The sequence below is a fragment of the Cebus imitator genome, unplaced genomic scaffold (genome assembly GCF_001604975.1).
Source record: "Cebus imitator isolate Cc_AM_T3 unplaced genomic scaffold, Cebus_imitator-1.0 Scaffold123, whole genome shotgun sequence".
Classification (NCBI taxonomy): domain Eukaryota; kingdom Metazoa; phylum Chordata; class Mammalia; order Primates; family Cebidae; genus Cebus; species Cebus imitator.
In genome coordinates, this window is record NW_016107438.1 from 1,135,568 (window position 1) to 1,159,603 (window position 24,036).

Consider the following 24,036-nt stretch of genomic DNA (forward strand, 5'->3'; position numbering starts at 1 on the left):
TTATACTGTATATGTTCTCTAGCTATTATAAATATAATTATTAATTAATAATAAAAGGATAAACAAAAATTTAGGCCACTTGCAATATTTTAAATGATCTCTTAAATAATTGCTAGAAAATTCCTCAAAGAAAATCAGAACGGCAAACTCTTAAGAAATATTGATGAGGAGGAAATAACCTATCAAAACTTAAATCATATGGACAAAATTGTACTCAGAAGAAAATTGATGGCCTTAAGCTCTTATTATTGAGCAAGAGAGCATTAAAATGCATGGACAAAATATTTAACTCAAGAAGCCAGAGAACTACAAGGGAAACCTAAGGAAAGCCAAAGGAAGGATTTAGTAGACATAAGCAGAGGAATTGGTTAATTATACAATGCTAGAAATGATAAACAAATACAAAACCTGATTTTGAAGATCAATAAAATTAGGCAAACCTCTGGCAAGCACAATTTGGCAATAAAGAACTGTACAGAAATACAAAGGAATAAGGAATTATGAATGAGAAAGAGTGTTTAAGCACAGATGCAGAGAATTTGGTAAAGTGTCGGAGAAAATATCTGTGTTTATGGGAATCAACCAAAGCAGTGTCAGCGCCTCTCAAAATCTGAGTCTTTTCCTTTGTCTGGGAATCCAGTTGGGGCTGAACTCACCCAGCTCACCTTGTTAAAATGATCATCCATTCTGCTTCTGATGCCTGGCATGTACATCTTCATCGCCTGACTAATTTATATTGTGTAAAAGATGTGCTTTTCCAGAGAGCAGGTTGAGATAAATTTGGAAACCATTAAAATGAGATTATCGTGAGCACATTGAATGTCCAATGAGTGAGCAAACATTGGGTGCCCTTTGCCCAAGTTAACTTTTCATTCTTAGCACCTGGGGACTGCAGCAGTCATCAAAGAGTGAGTCAGAATGAAGGCAAAGACCTCAATCAAAGGAAGTCACCTCCTCAAACTAGAATCCTCAGATCTGCCTTTGCTTCATGGGGTCAGGAAGGAGAATGTTATCGATATGGAGCACTTTCCTGGAAGGGGATTCAAAGTAGCTGCTCAAAATAGTATTTGATTGCTTTTGCAATTTGGTTACTGGGTAAATAAAGTAAATAAAGTTTTAAAATAATAAAAATAAAATAAAAATTAGTGATTGAAAAAAATTCACTGGATGAAGATATCCAGTTGAATGAACATTATTACTGAGAAAGCAGTTCCCTTTGGAGAGCCTTCACACATTTTGCTCAAAATGTGTTTAGAACTCATGTGAAATTGCCTTCAAAGTGTGTGGGGTATTCTTTAGATTATCCTCAACAGTGACAGTGTATCATCTTGTGGAAGTGGATTTAAAAAATATAGTTAAATAGCCAAAAGTCAGACTAAGATCTGGTGAGAAAAAGATGATAATTATTTTGGGTTCAAATGGGGAGTAATTATGAAGAAATGGGCTCAGAGTTTCTTATATGATTTGTAAACTTTGTCTGAAGGCATTCCCAAAAATGCATTTTGAACACTGACAGCATCTTTGTTGCAAATATGAAACAGCTTTCTGGTCTGGGATTATGTTCTCCTGATGTCAAAGTTTTGGTTTGTTTATTTTAAAAGTCTGATTGTTTTATAAGCATATCTCATATTTTGATATGAAATGAGATAGACACTACAGATGGGTGCTAACATAAGTAGTTAGCAACTTTTCCCATTCATCATTTGAGTGTCCCTAAGGATTTCAAACTTTAAACAAACAAACAAAAATCCTGTTGTAATAATTCTTTTTCTTTTTTTAAAAAGCAGAAAATACAGTACGATGAGTTGCATGATTTTTTTTTTTCTTCTGAGACGGAATTTCACTCAGTCAACCAGGCTGGAGTGTAATGGCGTGATCTCTGCTCACTGCAACCTCCGCCTCCCAGGTTCAAGCAATTCTCCTGCCTCAGCCTCCCAAGTAGCTGGGATTACAGGCGCCCGCCACCATGCCTGGCTAATTTTTTTTGTATTTTTAGTAGAGGTGGGTTTTCACCATGTTGGCTAGGCTGGTCTCAAACTCCTGACCTCAAGTGATCCGCCCACCTCGGCCTCCCACAGTGCTGGGATACAGGCATGAGCCACTGCAGCTGGCAAGAATTACATGGATTTAATGCCATTTTAATGTTGATGTGCTATCATGAGCCATCAATGCATCCCATCTGTTACTTTGCATCTAAGAGTTGGGACATATGTAATGTGAGTGGGATTGGAAAATAGACCATGGCATGGGGGGCTAGGGGAGGGATAGCATTAGGAGAAATACCTAATGTAAATGACAGGTTGATGGGTGCAGCAAACTACGATGACATGTGTAAACCTGTGTAACAAACCTACGCATTCTGTACGTGTACACCAGAGCTTAAAGTATAATAAAAAGAAAAAAAGAAAGAAGGAAGATAGGCCATGGCATAGTGCAAAGAAAGCTTGCACATTCAGAGTCATTTTTGGTGTGGGAAGGAGCCCTGGTTTGGGTATATTCAGGCCACTTTGACACAGTCTTAGGAAATGTGGTTTGAAAAAGACCAACACATTTCCCATCAGTGTCTTTACTAGACTGATTCGCTTGCTCAGTAATATGACTGCATTTCACTACCTATTCAATGTGATTCTTTTTCTTCAAAAGATAGAATGTATTTCCACCCCTCCCCACTCCTTATCTAATTTCCTAAAGCTACCAAAGTGAGTCATCTTGGTCAGTGGAATGATCCTGAAGCTGACTGATCTGGTTAAATACTGCCACTTGTGGCTTTGTGACTTTAACACATTGCTTAAATTTTTTGACTTTCAGTTTCCTTACCTGTAAAAAGGAGGATAGTAATATCTGCTCTGTGGATAAGTAAGATAACTCTTGAAAAATAGTGAATGCAGTGCTGATCCCATAATAGATGATAAGTGAATTATAGTTATTGTCAATAAGATCATTTGCAGTGACGCTGTATCTCCTTAAAAACATACATTTTGAAACTCGATCCCAGGCATCTGATGTGGTCAAGATGAAGACAGAGAAGACAGGCTTTCTGTTGGAGTAACTTTTAAAGACATAGAGAAAAGGCTGATATCTCTGCCTCTTTTTCTCAGAATTGATAGAACCCTGCCAATGGATGCAACTCCACGTCACACAGGGCTTAGCAAACAATGGAGAGAAGAAAGGTTTAAGAGGGCAGTTCAGTAACTGATAAGGAGGGAGAAGCTGCATAGAAAAAGCAACATTCTTCAGGTTTTTGAAGCAGGAAAAAGTTGATTTTGTGACCGCTACCCTAATTGTGAACGTTACTAATCTTGCCCTGCAATAATGAGGCTGAGATTTGTTACTTACCTAACATTTACCTGTGCTGGTTAAAAAGGAAAGAAATGGAATACAAATCATATTGCATACTCATAACAAGACATTATATAGTCCTCAAAAATTATATTTTCTAGCATGTTTAATGATATAGCAAACTATCATAGTGTTGTGTTAAGTAAAAAATTGTATGCAATTGATATGTGTGCATATAAAATAAATATCAACATATTAATATTCAGTATTTCTAGGTAGTGAAATTCTAGCTGATTTTTTATTTCTTATTTATACTTTCCTGCATTTTCAGCTTTGCCTAAAATGATTATATATCTTTTCACAATTAGTAAAAGATCAATATTAAAATATGAAGGGCAGAATGAGAATTGTAATGCAGGAGCATATAGAATTCAAAGATGGCTGGCTTAAATGAGGGAAAAAACCACATACTGACATGCTCGGCCCAGTAGAAGATAAGAGGCTCACCAAGATGACCTTCTTTTCAGGTGTCCAGTGCCTCCGGTGACCAGACTCGTCTAGAGAGCCGCATGTTCAACATCGCCATCTTACCACAGGCACCTGAAGCACCTAAACTGTCTCTGGAAGCATCTCTCCATATGACTGTGAGTTGAGTGGTAGACTTATGGTTTCCACTTAAAGGAAGCATGCTGATGGGATTTGATAGAGTATCCTAGTTTTGTATGCAGTAAGTGCCTGGCCTAGATCACAGATTCGGGGACCAAAAAGCCTAATGATCACATTTCTCATTGACTTGAAAAGGAACTTTAAATTCCCAGAGTGAAAGGAAGTTTATGCAGAATCCATATTGACCTCCCATCCATTGCTGATGTCCTCTCTACGGTATCCCAGATGTTCCAGGGGTTCTCCTTAAAAATTTGGAGGAAATTTCAGGCTTATGTCCATGAAATCAATATTTGGGTATCATTGGTCCCCTAGATAGAGCACTACCTAGCAGAGAAACTGTTATTCCATCTTCTAGAAGTCCTATGAGAAACTTTCCACTGTAAAAGCTTCCTAAAGAATGTATCTCAATGCTGAATCCAGAAAGATAAATAGCAATTATCCAAGTGAAAATTTGGGGGCACATTGGGAGGAATGGAGAGGTGATGACAAAGGGCACTACATAAGTGAAGAGAGCACATGCAAAGACCCACAGGCAAGAGAGAATAGAATGGTTGCAAAATTGCAAACAGTTCAAGAAGATTGGAGAAATTAGGAAGGCAGCAAGGAGGTGTGATGAGGATTAGGAGGTCATCAAGCTATCACAGAAAGCCTCGTGTGCTAGTGGGAAGGAGTGTGAGGCATGGGAAGATGTGAAGCAAGGTGTCAACTGAATTAGTACATGAAGCTTAGTTTAGACAATTAGCAACTCCCTCATGACTCTTAGTCTCTGTTGCGGGGGCTGTAATGCCAAAACCCCTCTTCCAGACATAGCTGCAAGCATGTAAGACCTTGTAAATTAATTATCATGGGTCCACATTTTAGTTAGTACCCACACAATTATGCTCCAAAGTAGTGTATCAGCCTTGAGCCACAACAAAGAGAACAGGTATAGTTTTTAGAAATTATAGGTCTGGGGCATGACAGAGACATAAAGGGAAAATAGAAAGTTTTTAATGAATAGCTGGTATCGGCATTTCCACCATAAACCGTAATTTAAAGAAATCATAATTCAGCAGCACTATAAAGTCTATAATTCGTCATTCTGACTGGAGGAACTTGAATCGGAATTTTCTCTAAACTGTTAAGAAAAATGTGCACACACAGGTCTTGCCAAATGCTAATGCAGTGTTATTTTGAGTTCGGAGGAAAAAATGGGCCAGGAGCCAGGAAGACAGTGCTGTTTCCGGCTCTGTCACTGTGGAGCTCTGAAGAGACTTTTCAAGTCAGTTAGCCTTTAGGGGCTTAGGTTACATACTTGCAAATTAGGTCTGTCCAGTTAAAACTTAGGTGAGTTTACTGTAAAATGTAATTAGCCTACTTTTATGTTACTTAAATATATAGTTTATATATTTTTTGACACTAATTAGGGCCATTACTTTAGAATATACTTGTGATCTGTAACAAAAATGCATTCTCAATTTAGTCATTTAGTCTCATCTAAGCACACAAGTTTTGGAGATATTTAGTAAATACATTGTGAGTGCATATGGTAAATACCTATATGGTATATTTAGTATACTTGTATATGTGATTAAAGGTAGGAATCTACTTCTCCATTCATTCAGTCTCTCATTCATAACCACTTTTGAGCTCCTAATGTATGCCAAGTGCTGTGAAAGACATTGGACAGTCAATGACCATAAAACACAATCTTTATTCTCAAGGAACTTTAAGTCTAGAAGAGGAGACAGGCAAATAAATAAGCACAGATAATGCAATGATAAATGCTATGACACAGCAATGATATGGGAGCAAATGGGTTGGCACCAAATCCAGCAGAGCGAGAGAAAGGATCACAGAAGCTTCCTCAGGTGAACAGAGCTGGGTGAGTGTCAATTATCTAGAGACCAGGATTCTCAAACTTAATCCTATATTAGAATCACTATAGAGTTGATGAAAACACAGATTGCACTCACCTCCTTCCCTCTGAGTCCCCAAAGTCCATCGTATCATTCTTATGCCTTTGCATCCTCATAGCTTAGTTCCCACTTATGAGTGAGAATATATGATGTTTGGTTTTCCATTCCTGAATTACTTCACTTAGAATAATGGGTGAGGGATAAAAGACTACTAATTGGGTTCAGTGCATACTGCTTGGGTAGTGAGTGCACCAAAGTCTCACACATCACTACTAAGGAACTTACTTATGTAAGCAAATACCATCTGTTGCCCCCAAAAGAAACCTATGGAAATAAAAAAATTTAAAACATTAAAAATTTAAAAAATAAAACAGATTACTAGACCCCACCGCAGTGTTTTCTAATTCAGTGGATCTGGTGTAGAGTCAAGAATTTGCATTTCTAACCAGTTTCCAGGTGATGCTGTTTGATGCTGCCAAGATCACCACACTTGAAGAACGAATGATCTAGACTAAATTGGGGAGAATATATCCCAGGCTTGAGGAGAGGCAGCTGAGAAAAGGTGGAGACATAGGAGATCATGACATATTTGAGACATTACAGGTAGTTCAGTTAGCTGGAGCATAAAATCCCTGAGTGAAAAGGCAGTAAGAAATGAGAATCAGCTCATGGAAGACCTTAAGTATAAGATAGAGTTTCCATTTTGTACTGAAAGGCTGTTGGAGCAAGTAAGGTGTTGAGGGATTTGTGGCAGACGAGTGCCGTAATCAGATTTTTAATGATCAATTTAGGAAGATTATTCTGGCTACAGGGTAGAAAACATCCTAGATGGGGGCCAGTCAGAAAACAAACAGGCTATTGCAGTCATCTAGAGCAAGAACAATTAGTGGCATGAGCCCATGGTTAAGAGTTCAGGAGATCTTGAAGAGGTCTGCACACACATATTCATTGTAGCATTATTCACAATAGCTGAGAGGTGGAAGCAATCTAAATGTCTATCAGCAGAGAAATGGATAAAGAAAATGTGAGACACACACACACACATGCGCGCGAATATTATTCAGCCTTAAAAAAGAAGGATATCCTGTCACAGGCTACAACATAGATGAATGTTTAAGACAGTATGATAAGGAAAATAATCCAGTCACAAAAGAACAAAAACTGCATAATTCTGCTTATATGAGATATAAAGTAGAATGTAGTCAAAAGAAATAGAAAGTAGAATAGTAGTTTCCAGGGGTAGAGTTTGTGACATGATGAGAGAGGGAGAAAGGAGGAGTTGTTCAATGGATATAGAGTTTCAGCTTTTCAAGGTGGGAGGGTTCTAGAGATGCATTGCACAAGAGCATGCATATAGTCAACACTACAGAACTATACACTGAAAAATGGCTAAGATGATAAAAAAAAAGAGAGAGAGAGATTAAGAGAGACTTAGAGACACAGAGGTTCCTAGATGTGGGAGGAGGGCAAAACATCCAATGTCTGAGGATTTAGAGGTACCTTTCGTCAAGATCAGGAATGTACAAGGACTTTTGGTGGGAAGCATGGCACGTTCAATTTGAGATGCACTCATGAAGGGTGTGCTGGAGCAGAGTGAGTGAATTCACAGATGTGATAAGTCTGTGGACTGGGGCAGGTCTGCTGGGTTTCACAGCTCATTGTAGGAACTTGGCTTTTCTTCTGATTAAAACGGGGAGCCATTGCAGGATGTTAAGCAGAAGTCTCATGTCCTTGTGAAAGGATCACACTGGCTGCTGTGCTGAAAGGGAGTGTTGGAGAGGCAAGAGAGCAATTGGGAGGCCACTGGGGTAATCCTGGGGAGAGACTGTGTCCCTGAGCAGAGTGGTGGCAGTGGGGTGGGAGAAGCAGCTGGCATCTGGATATATGCAGAGGTAACATGGCCATTATGAAAAGAATTATTCTGTAATCTTCTTTTGTTGACAGATATATTATTTTAAAAATGTCTTTTGCAATGATTTCTATGACGTGTAATCTCTCATTTCTTACTATATTTAGTTGATAAATATTGAACATTCTAAGCAGCCAATATTAAAATTGATTATACTTTGATATATCTCAAACTCAATATTGCTTTCCTCACAGAATCAAGTCCTTTTTCTATGTAGTGTCTATTTCTATTAGGAGAAAAATAGTATCAATAAATTTCAAAATAGACTCTTATCTTGGCTGGGACATATTTCCCTTTCCACAGTCCCATATCTGCAATAATTCCCTCTTTTTATCACTTTATTATTTAGGGGCATCTAGATTTTCAGAATACCCCATGGTACTCTGAGAATGTTCAGTTGTTATGATAGTTTTCATATTAAAATGTAGGAAACAGCACCAATGCACAGAGCCTCTACTTTTTGGTTCGTTAGTTTACCTACATGTGTACATGTTTATAGGTGTGTTTAAACATGTATGGGATAGTAACGCCTTATATAGGGCATATATCTTTAATTTGTTGTCCTTACTTGTTTTATTTTAGGGTGAGAGACCAGCTGCTATTCACAATTCTAATTTTCCTTGTTCATTACATTCCAGACCTGAGCAAGGGCCTGAAATATGACTCTTTACTATAGGGGGATTGTTCTAACCTGCAAATTCTGCCTCTCCCCAGGATAAATATGCCTTGGGGACAATTACAAAGCAACTGCAACCTTCAATCTTTTCATGGTTAAAGGAAGAACACCACACCCTCCTCTATGAGCATTACTGAGCCACACTTAATCCTTTTCTAAATGAGTAGATTCCATCTGAAAGAAGCAGGGCTTCAAAGAGCAGGAGAGCACATCACACTCTAACCCACCTTCTGGGGTCAGTTAGGAAGAGCCATGATGAGCTGGATGTTTTTGCTCTGTTTTAGAACAGCATCCCTGACCCAGGAGAGGGCCCGCTACTCGGGCTAGTTTCCCTTTTCCCTTCTCCACACTGTGTTTTTGCTGCTGTCCCTAACCCACCACCATGCCTAGTGATAGATATCTGAAGTTCTCCTTTTTTGTTTTTAGAGTGTTGCCGCGTTAGTGGGTTATGGATGTATACAGGGGAAGGGATAGTAAAAGCTACACATGCATCAGCCCTCTGACTAATATTGCCTCACTCACTCACTGGATTCTGAAAGCTGGAAGAGAAAAAGCAATATCTAGTTCTTTCTAACAGTAGAAGGAAGAAAAATGGAAATATTGTCTATGCTATGTTCTTTAATAAACAAATACCTCTTAAATATGTGAATGCAAATGGTGAGTTTTTTTTGGTGTTTGAGGTGGGTTCACTTTTAGGCCTTTGTTACCAGAAGGCATCACAGTTTCCATTAGCAAAACTGAGGACCAGGGGGGCAATGCTTTGAAGAACTTCTTGGGGCCAAGACTTAAATATCTCAGCTGAGCCCTTAGAACTTCTGGCCAGATTCAACTTAGCCCATTAAGTCAGGGGAGCAGCAATGAGCTATGACCACTGCGCTCCAGCCTGAGACAGAGCCAGATCCTGTGTCTTAAAGAAAACAAAAGTTAGAAGAGAGACACAGTGAGCCGTCTGTGAGTAGCAAGATAGTTGAATAGTCAGCTGGGATGCCTCATTTGCAAACATGTTCCACCAAAGAAAAAAGTAACAATATCCCCACCGCATGCACTGGAGCAACCCTGGGAGGCAGCGGGGGAAGAGAAGACTAGGGTACAAGAAAACCTGAAAAGAGGCCGGGCGCGGTGGCTCACGCCTGTAACCCCAGCACTTTGGGAGGCCAAGGCGGGTGGATCACGAGGTCAAGAGATCGAGACCATCCTGGTCAACAAGGTGAAACCCCGTCTCTACTAAAAATACAAAAATTAGCTGGGCATGGTGGCGCGTGCCTGTAATCCCAGCTACTCAGGAGGCTGAGGCAGGAGAATTGCCTGAACCCAGGAGGCGGAGGTTGCGGTGAGCCGAGATCGCGCCATTGCACTCCAGCATGGGTAACAAGAGCGAAACTCCGTCTCAAAAAAAAAAAGAAAAGAAAAAAAAAAGAAAACCTGAAAAGAATTCTCTAAACCTAGGAGGGACCTGAGGCTTGGGAAAAAAATCTGTAATGCAAGAGGCCAGATCCTTCTTTTGAACTCTTGAAAATTTTACTAAGCGTAACTAATTTAAAAGCCCAGAGCAAATTTGTTTTTATTTTCTTAATAAGGTCTGTTTTTGCCTCTGGCTTTTGTTTTTTCATACCATGTTTTCCTTTTTCTTCTTAAACTTTGTTTAGGCTCGAGAAGATGGCCTGACTGTCATCCAGCCTCATTCCCTCTCCTTTATAAACTCTGAGAGGCCAAGTGGAAAGATTGTCTACAACATCACTCTACCTCTGCATCCAAATCAAGGTAAGATGTGCAGTAAATGATCTTTTGAGTGATGCTATTGTCTTCTAGTTTTTGACCAGTCATAATATCTTTGGAGTTTTGTCTGCTTGTGTACATAGAGATACTTGTTAAGGTTTCAAGGGATAATAATTATTCATATTCCTTGCTCCTGTCTTCTAGTTTAGAACTAATTGAGAGAGAAAAACACTGTGTTCAGAAGAAGATGAATGTGATGGCTTTGGCATTGACAGAGCATGCTGGATGGAGAATGTATATGCTACTGGGTTGAGCTCCCCTCCCATGTACTGGCAGAACTGGACACGGAGCCATTATCTCTACAGGGCCAGGGCCTGCCCTAGTGAGATTATAATGGGAAAATGGACCACAATGAGCATGTGTTCAGGATAAGGAGGTCTTCCAGGGAGCCCAAAGCAGGCTGAGCCACACATATTCAGTTCCTTCCCCAGTTGGATACATACTCCTCTTCCTATCCAGGAACATGTGAATGTAGAACTATAGTCAGAGAAGATGTGGGGCCCTGCCATCAGTCCCCAGCCTTTAGATCTCTTGACTCTCATCTTAACAATAAGCCTATGCCTGTATTAGTCCATTTTCATATTGCTATAAAGAAATAACTGAAATTGGGTAATTTATAAGGAAAAGACGTTTAACTGGCTCATGGTCTCACAGGCCATACAGGAAGCATGGATGGGGAGGACTCAGGAAACTTACAATAATAGCAGAAGATGAAGGAGAAGCAGGCACATCTTACATGGGTGGAGCAGGAGGAAAGGGGATAGGGGAGATGTTATACACTTTTTAAAATCTCATCACTCATTCACTCACTCACTCACTCACTCACTCATTCACTCTCACCAGAAACTGCACCCATGATCCAGTCACCTCCCACCATATCCGGCCTCTAATACTGAGGATTACTATTGAACATGAGATTTGGGTGGGAACACAGATCCAAACAACATAAAGGTCAGTAGAGGTGCAGCTGCTCCTCACAGCAAGAAGATCAGCTTCTATTAAGATAATTCTGCTTCCACATCTGGGACTGTGAGACCAAGACCAAGCCACTGCCTCAAATGTAAGACTCTCACATTATGAAATTTCCAAGGTGAGAGAAAAGTCAGAAATTAAATTCCATTACCCTTTTTATAAAATCCAAAGAAATTAAAAGTCTAAAAGTCATTCCTCTCCTTTGTAATCTGCTAAGTCATAGCTAATGATTCTTCCTACATTGCCAGAGTAGAGATGGAGCCCTTTCAAACCAGCAGCCTGGGCTGTCTTCTGGAGAATGGCTGGCTCCCTCTCAGCCCCGCAGAAGGTGAATTAGTTCAATGCCAAGCATCATATGTGCCCTCCTTTTAAGGAGTGAATAGGACATGAAAAATGATCACAGCATTAGTTCTGTACCTGAAAAATTTAGAAACAACAGGCAAATCTTCAGCCTCTAAAGCATTTATCACAATCAGTGATAATTACAAAATCAGTTCTTAGAATAATCAAGATCCATGTTACTGTAGCCAAAGATTATTGCAGAGTCTAAGGAGTTTCTGAAGGAAAGAGGTTAGATTGAAAAAAAGTCTTTTTACAGCCTTACCAGACCAGTCTGTGCCAGTTTCTCAAGGACCTTTGAATTGAAACTCAATTGAGAGAATCTCATAATTACGTGACCATGTCTATGACTTCTGGAAAATTACCTGGTCTAGGCTATGGTAGGGCAGTAGTTTGCATCTTACTATGTGTATTATGGTTCTCTAGAGGGACAGAATTAATAGGATAGGCATATAGACAGATAGATAGATAGATAGATATCCATATAGATATCCATATATATATATGAAGGGGATTTATTAAGTATTAACTCATGCAATCGCAAGATTCCACAATAGCCCGACTGCAAGCTGAGGAGCAAGGACAACCAGTCAGAGCCCCAAAACTGAAGAAGTTGGAGTCTGATGTTCAAGGACAGGAAGCATCCAGCATGAGAGAAAGATGTAGGCTTGGATGCTAGGCCAATCTAGTCTTTTCATGTTTTTCTAATGCTTCATTTTTTAAATGTTATTTATTTGTCTTTGAGATGGAGTTCCTTTCTTGTTGCCCAGGCTTCAATGCAGTGGCACAATCTCAGCTCACTGCAACCTTTGCCTCCTGGTTTAAGTGATTCTCCTGCCTCAACTGCCCAGATAGCTGGGATTACAGGCATGTGCCACCATACCCGGCTAAATTTGTACTTTTAGTAGAGACAGGTTTTCATCATGTTGGCTAGGCTGGTCTTGAACTCCTGACCTCAGGTGATCCACCTACCTCAGCCTCCCAAAGTGCTGGGATTACAGGCATAAGGCACCACACCTGGCCTGCCTGCTTTACATTCTAGCCATGCTGGTAGCTGATTAGATGGTGTCCACCCAGACTGAGGGTGGGTCTACCTTTCCCAGCCCACTGAGTGAAATATTCATCTCCTTTGGCAATACCCTCACAGATGCACTCAGGATCAATACTTTGCATCATTCAATCCAATCAAGTTGACACTGAGTATTAACCATCACATTGTGGTTTATGTTTCATAAATCCCAGTCAAAACTCATTTGAGTTTCTGATTTTCCCTTTTATTTAATTACCAGAGAATAGCATACCAAGAGCAACCTGAGAACAGTCAGGTTCTGAAGGATGAAAGACTCCCACCAACAAGAAGAGTGGGCTCTAGTCATTCAGTCAGTGATGAGTATTACTGTTGATGCTCATGCCAAATCTCTTCCTCCCAGGTATCATCGAGCACCGGGACCATCCTCACTCTCCTATTCAGTATTTCACGCAAGAGGATATTAACCAGGGCAAAGTCATGTACCGCCCTCCCCCAGCAGCCCCCCACCTCCAGGAGCTCATGGCCTTCTCCTTTGCTGGTAATGCTCTCCTCTCTGCTTTCAGGCACCCAACGGCTCTTTGTGGCTCTGCGTCACAGGCTCGCCCTAACTCTCCCCGCAGTCTTCTGGTCCACTTGCTGCCCTTGCTTTCTAGCTATTCAGAATAGCTTGAGACCCGTCAGCCAATGTGTAGCCTGGGCTCAGTTCCTTCTTTTTTTTTTTCATGTTTTCATGTATGCAGGCATATTTTCAATAAATCATTATTTTGCACCTCCTGTGTACCAATCACTGAATGAGGTCTTGGAGCTATAGTGGCAGGCAAAAAGAGGCATGGATTCTGCTCTTCGTGATTGGAGGATGTATAAAGACAGAATTTGATAAATAACCCCAGGAATGAATGTTTAATTGCAAACTGAGATAAGAGCTCTGAGAAGGAGGGAAAAGTTCAGTGGTGGAATTACTCATAACCAGACTGGCCTAGACTGAGAGGTCAGTGAAGAAGATACTAGCAGTGGAGGGATGGGTAGGAGCGGATGAGGCAAACTGTGTGTATTTTGGATGGTCAGGAAAATGTTCCTGAAGGAAGGGCACCAGCCCCACATGCAGAGGCCTGGAGAAGGAGAGAACATGGTGTCTGTGTGTCTGAAATGTGAAGGGTCAGGCAGAGCAGGGATGTTTCTGGTGGGAGAGACAGAAGCCACACGTGACAGACCCTTGGAGCCTGTAAGGATTTGGGTTGTTATTCTAACATCAAGAGGAACCCAGTGGAAGTTTTCAGATATAGGGAACAGCTTTTCATAAGAAACTCTTTAACCACAGCGATATCAGTAGACTTGACGAGGAGGCCAGAATGGATGGCATGAGGGTAAGGGAAGGCCAGCAAGGGTCCTGCAGTACCTCAGGGGAGGTTTTATGTAGACATGGGGCATGCAGGTAACCTTTTGGGATGAGACTAGAATTTGGTATAAGACACCCTTTTAATGGAAGAGAAGACTGAATGGAAAAATAACCAAGTTTCTCATTAAAGCCGGTATGCCCTTCCACAAAGCCTGACATACCCTTAATCTCTGCCACCCTATCTCTTCCCTTGATCCAGTAATCAAGAAGCCAGGTGTTTTAAGTTTCTGCCCTTACATATCTTTATGCCTTGGACTATTCCAAAAATATTAGTGCCTGTTTTTCTTTTCTTTTCTTTTCTTTTTTTTTTTTTGGAGTTGGAGTCTCACTCTGTCACCCAGGCTGGAGTGCAGTGGTGCAATCTTGGCTCACTGCAACCTCTACCTCCTGGGTTCAAGTCATTATCTTGCCTCAGCCTCCCAGGTAGCTGGGACTACAGACACATACCACCACACCCACTCAGTTTTGTATTTTTAGCAGAGATGGGGTTTTACCATATTGGTCAAGCTGTTCTTGATCTCCTGACCTCATGATCTGCTCACCTCGGCTCCCAAAGTGCTGGGATTACAGGCGTGAGCCACCGTGCCCAAGCCACTAGTGCCTATTTCTTTCTAATCTTTAAGGTGTATGTACTGCATAACACCACAAATATAGGATATTCTTTTTATACAGTAGCTTTATTCATACATAAAAGTGATGATTTCTTATGGTCAGCTAAACATGGTTTAAGTAATTTAGACTTTTTTGATTATAGTAAACATTTAAAGTGATATTTGCCATTATTTAACATAAGTTTAATCTCCCAGAAAATAGTTAACTCTTCAATTAGATTGAAAACCTCTAATAGTGGGGATAGGCTTCCTCTTTAGTCTCTATAGTGTTTAGTAACTGGATAACTAATAGCTCTTGAAAATGTTTGTGGGTCTGTAATGCCTATGTTACAAGACCTACTTAATAAGAAACACAGGATATCCTGAAATTAGAGGGAAAGAAAACATGTCAGCTATGGTTGAAGGCATCCACTAAACTTGCCTAACTTCCTAGAGCCTCTTCAGAGAGAGCAGAGTCCTGTGCTGTGTAATCTACGGGATAAATGCTGTGAAATAAATCTCTCACATGGTTACAGTGTGTAAATCAATGTCTCAGCATCACTCAGTTCTACAATGGAATTGACCCACCTGAGAGCCCTGTCAGTGATATACGACTCACCCACGTGCACTGATTTGTAGGATTTTATGTACTGATAAAATGAGTTCTGAATGAATGTATTATAAATCACACTAACAGCTGTGATATAAAATTACTCCACTATGTGGTTCTTTTTGCTATTTAAAATTAATGTTGGTGCCATTAAATTCAACATAACATTAGCAAATGACCTGGTGATCTTTCCTTAAATAAGAATAATTTAGATTAGAACATCCTTTATCTTCCTAACCTCTGCCCTATATTTTGTACTTTCCCTATCTCTCTCTGACCCCAAAGTGTTTAATATACTGTTGTCTCTCTTACTCTTTCAGGCCTCCCAGAATCAGTGAAATTCCACTTCACAGGTAAAGATTCATCTAAATTTTATTAGAAAGTAAAATTATTTCCTTATTAGTTCCTTCTTTTTGTTCCATCATTATTATTTTTAGCTATTTTCTAAGAACTACTTAAAAATTATATAATTTTTCTTCTAAAACAAGTTTCTTCTAAAATAAACAAATGGTGAGTTAAATAGTAATAGCTTAACTTTATAGTCATAGGAAAAAAATCTACCAGGGATGCCAAAAGTTAATGTTTAAGAGCCAGGCACGGTGGCTGACACCTGTCGTCCAGCACTTTGGAAGGCTGAGGAGGAACAGCACTTAAACCCAGAGGTTTAAGACCAGCCTGGACAACAATGCAATACTTCGTCTACACATACACCAAAAAGATGATAGCTGGATGATGGTGGCACATGCCTGTAGTTCCACCTACTCAGGAGGATCCCTTAAGCCCAGGAGGTCAAGGCTGCAGTGAAAGCTATGATTGCGCTACTACACTGCAGTTTGGACAATAGTGAGACTCTGTCTCAAGAAAAAAAGAAGAGAAATTAATGTTTAAGCCCAATTTCAATGTGTCCTAATATCCATTAAAGAGTTAATTGTAAGTAAGATTCTAAACCCTGCATCCAGATAACCCGGAGTTCAGTTTGCCCTGGGAAAGTTTCTTACATCTCTGTGTCTGAATACCTCATTCATACATGGGGATAATAATAATAAATGTAAAGCTCCAAGAACGATTATTGCTGCATAATCATTCCTATTTTATACTCAGCTAATAAACAGCAGTTGTATAAAAGTCTTGAATAGAGCCATTCATGGAATGCCTTGTTACTGGAGGGAAAAGCCTTACCACCCAGAGGTTTGCTGAGAAACTTGTGTATGGAAGGAAGACCTCTGAATTCTAGTTTTAGTTCATAGTGCAATAGAAGCAGGGTGCCAATCAGCAAAAGCAGAGTCAGACCTTGTATCTATGCTGGGCCACCATTGGATAAGCTGCTTTCTTGTATAGGTCTAAAGTGAGTATGATTGACCGTAAATAGCATCATTAAATTGCTGTTTAGATGGGATTGACTATTCCATTAGAATCTACCATCCATGACCCCTGTTACGTTTCATGGAGGGAAGAATGTTGGCAGTAGAGTCGCCTCTTTATAACTCCCATCTCTTCCTTTCTTCTTTGAGGATTAAAAATCACACTTGAATCAATAGTAAATTTCAGTTTTGTGCTACTGTTGATATGAACCCAGTATCAGCTCATTTCTAGTCACAGTACTCTGTGTATTTCATGCAATCAGTAATGATATATAGCAGATTTTTATATTTTATAAAACAATTTACAATAAAAATTATTTAATTCTTAGAACAATATTTTAAGGATGGATATTTTTATTCAGCATTTTAAACCTGAGGATACCAAAAGTAGATAATCTGGCCAGGCACAGTGCTCACACTTGTAATCTCAGCACTTTGAGAGGCATGAGGAGGGAAGATTGCTTGAGCCCAGGAGCTCAAGACCAGCCCAGGCACATAGTAATACTCCCTGTAGTCTCAGCTACTCAGAAGGCCAAGGTGGGAGGATTGCTTGAACCGGGGTAGTTGAGGCTGCAGTGAGCCATGATTGTGCCACTGAACTCCAACTGGGTGACAGAGTGAGACCCTGTTTCAAAAAAACAGTAGATGATCTCAGATTTCCATGGCTGGTAGACAGTAAAACCAGGATTTTAATACAAGTTTCTGACTTACAGCATGAGCATGGAATAGCTAGTTTAGTCTCACATGCATGTGTGTTGGTTACGAAAAGTGAGTGTCATGGTAGTGTGCCAGTTTGGTTTCCAAGCCTCAACTCTTACCTGAAAGCTTGAGTAGATAAAGGGCTAACAATTAACTTGTGTAGGACTTTCAGTTAAATGATCCTTGAACCTATTATTTAGCTTCATGGGATTAGACCTTGAACTGACCTTAAATTATCTTGCTTCTGCCAGAGGTTCCTTTTTTGTTGATTTTAAAGAAGAAAAACTCTTGGTATCTAGTAGAAATCCATGTCCTTAAGCAGAGTTTTGTGAGAAAGAATTTGAAATTGGACAGTTAATGAATAAGCCAGGAAAAAGCCCAAGAGCTGACATCAATTTGCAGAATGAGAGGGAACAGCCATTTTGGTAAATCAGATAAAGTGAGAAGGAAATCTGATGTTCCTGAGACCTGACTGTCTTTAAGACAAGTGCAGAAGCTCTGGAGAGCAGATCTGAGCAAGGTGCACACTTAGGGCAAGTGGTGTTCACAGGGGACATTTAGCCCAAAAAGGCATTTGATTGTTTCTCAAAGATATTAGAGACATTCCTTAAAGAGAAGGCTAAACATACAATTGCTGACATTTTGATTGGAAGTTTATATGATTGTTTGCAAAACCCTGTGCCCAAATGATAGCTTGTTATGTAACATGCACCAGAAAATAGCTTTCTTCCACTTACAGAAGCAAGAATATGCTTTGGTCACATTGAACAGCTGTATGATATGACCAAAGCTCTTTAATTTTGTGCCTTTTCTCTCCTTCTGTAAAATAAAGATGTTGAAGGCTTGCTGGACTTCCTTCCTGCTATGGTTTGAATGTTGCTTCCAAAACTCATGTTGAAACTTTATCCTCAGTGTGGCAGTATTGAGAGGTGGAGCCTTTACCAGGTGATTGAAACCTGAGGGCTCTGCCCTCATGAATGGCTTAATCATTAATGGATTAGTGGATTAGTGGTTAATCACTGGAGGGGAGCGGATGGCTTTCTAAGAAGAAAAAGACTTAATATAGCACACTCAGCCCCCTTACCATGTGACTCCCTACACTGCCTTGGGACCCTTCACAGAGTCCCCACCAGCCAGAAGGCTCTCACCAGATGTACGCCCTCAACCTTGGACTTCTCAGCCTTCATATGTGAAAGAAATAAATTCCTCTTCTATAAATTACTCAGTTTTAGGTTTTCTATTACAAGCAACAGAAAATGAACTAAGACATTCTCACTTAAAAATAAAAATATATAAAATATAAAGTAAAATAAGGTTACGTTTTGCAATTATTTCTTAACTTAGATTACAGGGACCTCAGAGAATCCTGAATCCGCTAAAATTAATGAAAAAGTTTGTATGCATGTCACCAAATCCCCAATAGTTAAGGGTCATCTGTCCCTATTTTTAAAGATCCAGAGAGGAGACTGAACTTAAAGAAGCAGTGACAATAATTTTGACACTTGTCTGAATGACCAGAACCATAAAACCTTCATTCACATATGGATAATGCCATCTCACCTTCAGTAGGGCTGTTTTTGGACATCTCCAAGACATGGAGTATACCTTATAAAATTTAACCATGTCTTTCAGATCTGTCTCAAGGAAAAGACAAATCTAAAATTTGAATAGAGTAATTATTACAAGTCACTGAGCAGTGCTCAACTTTGCTTATGCAAGATTCTTGCTGGCTTGTTACTAATTCCAGAAGAAAGAGAGGGATGAAACCAGTTTCTCATAACCAACACATAGGCAAGTTTATCACACATTTAAAATAGTTGACAGTACAGTTTTCTTAAAGACCACACAGATAAGCACCTTGATGAGTCAGTGATGCAGATATTCCCCCAAAACTGGCATTTAGGGAAAAGATAGGGTATTCAGTTATGGAAAAGTGGAAATAAGCATCAAAGTTCAGGCAATTCTTCTCTCACATTTCCTTCAGGGATGAGTGTTCACTTGGATGTCAAAAAGTCCAGGGAAATAAAATCTTAAGGTCACTGTTTTGTTGACTATTTATAGTATTGTGTATCATGACCAGGTAAAAATGGACCTGCTTACTTCCAAAATAATGCCATTAGAGACATTGGTATGAGTATTGTATGTCCTTTTAAAAAATATTCTTTTTTAAAAAAGTTATTATTTTTATTTTTTTATTATACTTTAAGTTCTGGGGTACATGTGCAGAACATGTGGGTTTGTTACATAGGTATACCTGTGCTTGCTGCATCCAACCCCCTGTCATCTACACATTAGGTATTTCTCCTAATGTTAGCCCTCTCCAATCCCCCAACTCCATGCTATCACTCCCCTAACTCCCCCATTCCCAACAGGCCCTGGTGTGTGATGTTCCCCTTCCTGTGTCCATTGGTTCTCATTGTTCAACTCCCACTTATGAGTGAGAACATGCAGTGTTTGGTTTTCTGTTCTTGTGTCAATTTGCTGAGAATGATAGTTTCCAGCTTCATCCATGTCCCTGCAAAGGACATAAACTCATCCTTTTTTGTGGTTGTGTAGTATTTCGTGGTATATATGTGTTACATTTTCTTTATCCAGTCTGTCTTTGATGGGCATTTGGGTTGGTTCCCAGTCTTTGCTATTGTGAACAATGCTGTAATAAACACACATGTGCATGTGTCTTTATAGTTGAATATCTTATAATCCTTTGGGTATATACCCAGTAATGGGATTGCTGAGTCAAATGGTATTTCTAGTTCTAGATCCTTAAGGAATTACCACACTATCTTCTACAATGGTTGAACTAATTTACACACCCACCAATGGTGTAAAAGCATTCCTATTTCTCCATATCCCTCCAGTATCTGTTGTCTCCTGATTTTTTAATGATCACTATTCTCACTGGTGTGAGATAGTATCTCAATGTGGCTTTGATTTGCATTTCTCTAATGACAGTGATACTGAGCTTTTTTTTTAATATGTCTGTTGGCTGCATAAATGTCTTCTTTTGAGAAGTGTCTGTTCATATCCTTTGCCCACTTTTTGATGGGGTTGTTTTTTTCTTGTAAATTTATTTAAGTTATTTGTAGATTCTGGTTATTAGCCCTTTGTCAGATGGGTAGATTGGTTCCTCTTCAGATCGTATAAATCTTTTGCCTTTTACTAAAAATATTCTTTTCTAATGAGACACAGACATGCCATTTCTAAAAAAGTACATGAAAGAACAGATTTATCCAGAACATTAAGGGAATGAATTGAATCAAGAAATATTTCCATAAACAAAAGCCTATACCAGTAGCATCTAAGGGTACAGATTTTGTATTACCTTCTTTTCCACTAACATATTTCAAGATCACCTTTGTTGTGAAAGTAGTCTCTTAGAATGATTTTGTTATTATGGTTATCTTTTTTCTTATCCATAGAAAAGAAAGTTCACAGCATCTTGCTTGCTTATTTTTTTCATTTGTAAACATCTCTTCAAAGTGTTAAAGTAATGTAAAAAAGTTTCTAGCTACATATTTGTGGAAATGCCTGAAGATGACCAGACTGCAAATTGATTTTTTTGTGTTTGTGCGTGTGTGTGTGTGTGTGTGTGTGTGTGTCTGTGTGTGTGTGTTTATTCTTCCTAGTTTCAGACGGAGAACACACAAGTCCGGAGATGGTCCTCACCATTCACTTGCTTCCCAGTGATCAGCAACTACCAGTGTTCCAGGTCACAGCTCCTCGGCTGGAGGTCAGCCCAGGAGGCAGCACTTCTGTAGGTAAGAACTGGGAGCCTGATAGAAACATGGCTTTGGAAATGGGACCAGATCGCTGCCCTTCTTCAAGCCTCCTGAGGGTTGCCAAAAAAAAGCAAATTCCTCTTTCAGAAGTTGCCTGCGTTCTCACCTGTATCCTTTCTCCTGCCCATTTCCATGCAAACAGAAGCCACACAGAGAGAAGGAAATGAAGCTTTCAGAGGCCAGTGCTCAGTGATGGAACACAACACAGAATTTTTTTTCTAGGAGTTTGCTTTGTTGCCATCGCTGAAATATAAAGTAACAGAGAAACAAGGAGAACGTAGAGGGGAGTGGGATTTCAATGATGTCTCGTTTCTATTTAGAAAGTGAAGAGTAGTAGGAGAAATGACAGGTCACAAGAACCTTCAGAAGTTTGAGTTGGCCCTGTTATTTTGTATATAATTATATGTACTAATTAATGTATAGAAATTTATTGTTTTATCAAGAACATTTTACTAATAAACAGTAGATATTGTGATTTTTGTTAGGTGTGTTCTACAGATCCTTATCCAGTTTCTACATACGGGTTTTTGCCTGAAATGAGTTATTATCAAACTTGCAAATAAGCTGCGTGTACAGAGACGACTGTCACTTTAACCCAACACCTCACCTTTGTGTTCATTGCCCAATTTGGCTTTGTGTAGCTTTAGGAAAATAAGGAATGAAACAATGAAATGCCCAACAGATTTTTGGCATTTTCAGGAAGGAAATTAACCCAACTGGTCAGGGATGACCTACCTATGGGCTTCCTCTGTGCATGCTCTCATTTGTATGGAAGAAAAAAGGTGTTCTAAATTCAGAACTACCTTACATGAACTTTTGGAAGAACCTACTTGCAGTTTGGAAATTGACTGTATTACCTGTTTTCACTCTTCTGTGCCTGATTAGAATGAAGCAGTGCTTTCTGCTAACAATCAGATTACCCACAATGTGACTCCTAGCCTGGCCTGTGGCTTTAATATATACAGAGTCTACCGTCTTTAATGTACCCTTTCTCTCTCCCCACACTTCCTTCTCCTGCTGCAGGACTTGAGGTGGTAGTAAGAGATGCGGAGACAGCGCCCGAAGAACTCTTCTTTGAGCTTCGGAGACCTCCACAGCATGGTGTGCTCCTGAAGCACACAGCTGAGTTCCACAAGCCAATGGCCACAGGTAGCTACACACTCTGTCACTGACCTGCTTGGAAGAATTTTTGCTCTACAGTCATTTTTATGTGTCTCAGATAAGAGCAAAGTATCTTTGCAATATAGATCATGAGGAGCTATTTCATTTTGTGTATAGTTTCATTGGCTTTGATATATGAGACTTCTTCCTGTTCCCACTTCCACCTCTGCCCCACACCTGCTCCTGGCCCTACCTTGAACACTGTGAAGCTGGTTCCTTAAACTATAGGTGAAATTGGATGATTTCTGAAACTTGGAGTAAATGCATTCAAAATGACACCATATGAGGGATCAGCTGCTGCTTTCCTAGCTCTGTTCGTGGAGATAAATCTGTCTTAATTTGGTATGTGAATCTTCACAATATTTTTAGCACTGTGACTCTGATAGTGTTAACTACATCTATCTTCATCTATTAAAAAAAGGAACACAGTTTTTGAAGTATTATCTATGTGATGTAACAGTATGGTAATGTGATTGGCTTTCCAAAGTAATTCTTATTGTGCTTCCTCTGATTATAAAAAATAATGTATGTTCATTATTTAGAAGGTACAGAAAAACACAAGGAACACAAGTAAATCTAATTTTTAATGGTCAGCCCTTATATATTGAAGTCAATATTATCCTTTTCAAAGTTCTCACCTCTGGATGCTATATCTTCTTCCAACAATCTCTACTTTCTCAGAACCTTTATATGATTCCTTTTAGAGATACAGTAATGTATCCTTCTGAATATTACTGGTGGGCTAATCTTTGTCATTGATAGTAGGTGGAATTTTAAAGACCAACCAGTAAGCATTTGGGAGTCACAAAGGTAGACTTAAAAATTTACTGAACTAAAGAAATGTCATTAGAATAGATTTGAAACATTCCAGGGAGTTACTTTAGGAACGTAACAATCATTGTCTAGTTTCTCTAACATTGCATTTAATCTGTATTTGTGCAGTTAAATATAAAATCTAAAGGTGTTGGTAAAAAGTAAGTTTTATTACCTATTTATAGGCATAATGCCACTAGCACCAATAAAATACAGCAACAACACAGTGTTGAGACCGAAGACTTAGACGAGGAATACAGAGAATGAGCAAATTCTTCAATCTCGTTACATAGCACTAATTATTAGAACTAAGAATCTATCAAAACATAGAGTTGAATATAATATCCAAGAAGAGCAATTTCACAACTGTGTTCTGTGAAATCATTAGGCTCATGGCACTAACAGACATTTCTCATGAAAAGGGTTCCGTGACAAGCTTGAGAAGCTTTAATATTTATATACTAATATGAATCCTGCAGTATAAAAGTATTTTAAATTTTATTTATTCACATTTTCCCCAAAGGTATGTGAACTTGAAACTTTTTTTATGTTACACCTATCAAATTTATCGTGGATTAGTACTCCAGACTGCACTGTTTAGGTTTCTAACTTCAAGTATGTTTTTTCATTTTTAATTTTAAAAACTTCAAATAATGCAGACTTCTTAAAGGTTTATCAAGCATAATTTATTTTCTTAAGTTTTTCAAAAAATTTTCTGTATCAAGGTAAGATTCCAAAAGAGCTGTCATAAAGAAAAGAGGCTTATCCTTTATTTTTCTAAAACTAGAAGTAATGACTGGATATTTAGAGGCAGATTTTAGCTCAGTATGGTTAAGAACTTAAAAACAAACCTAAAGCTATCTCCAGTGGAATTAGCTACCTTGGAAAACAATGAGCCTCCCACCTTGGAAGTATTGAAGGAGACAGCAATTACCCTTTCTCAAGGGTGGTGTAAAGGGAATCCTATATTAGGTGAGTGGTTGGATTAGCTTGTAACTCCCTAAGTTTATGATCCAATATGAACCTTAAAATCCTGAAAACAAAGGTGCTATATCAATGAAAAGCATTATTCCCAGAGGCAA

The 24,036-nt window shown here is 39.2% G+C and overlaps 1 protein-coding gene across 2 annotated transcripts in view; it reads left to right on the top strand.

Annotated features, from left to right (window-relative positions):
• FRAS1 (Fraser extracellular matrix complex subunit 1) overlaps positions 1-24,036 on the top strand; it is a 460,089-nt gene that overhangs the window by 324,161 nt on the left and 111,892 nt on the right. For both annotated transcript variants that reach the window (XM_017540037.2, XM_037742541.1), the window contains exons 32-37: positions 3,807-3,923; positions 10,075-10,189; positions 12,946-13,083; positions 15,462-15,494; positions 20,828-20,959; positions 22,004-22,129. In XM_017540037.2, the coding sequence (XP_017395526.1) occupies positions 3,807-3,923; positions 10,075-10,189; positions 12,946-13,083; positions 15,462-15,494; positions 20,828-20,959; positions 22,004-22,129 (661 nt within the window). The remainder of the gene's footprint in view (positions 1-3,806; positions 3,924-10,074; positions 10,190-12,945; positions 13,084-15,461; positions 15,495-20,827; positions 20,960-22,003; positions 22,130-24,036) is intronic.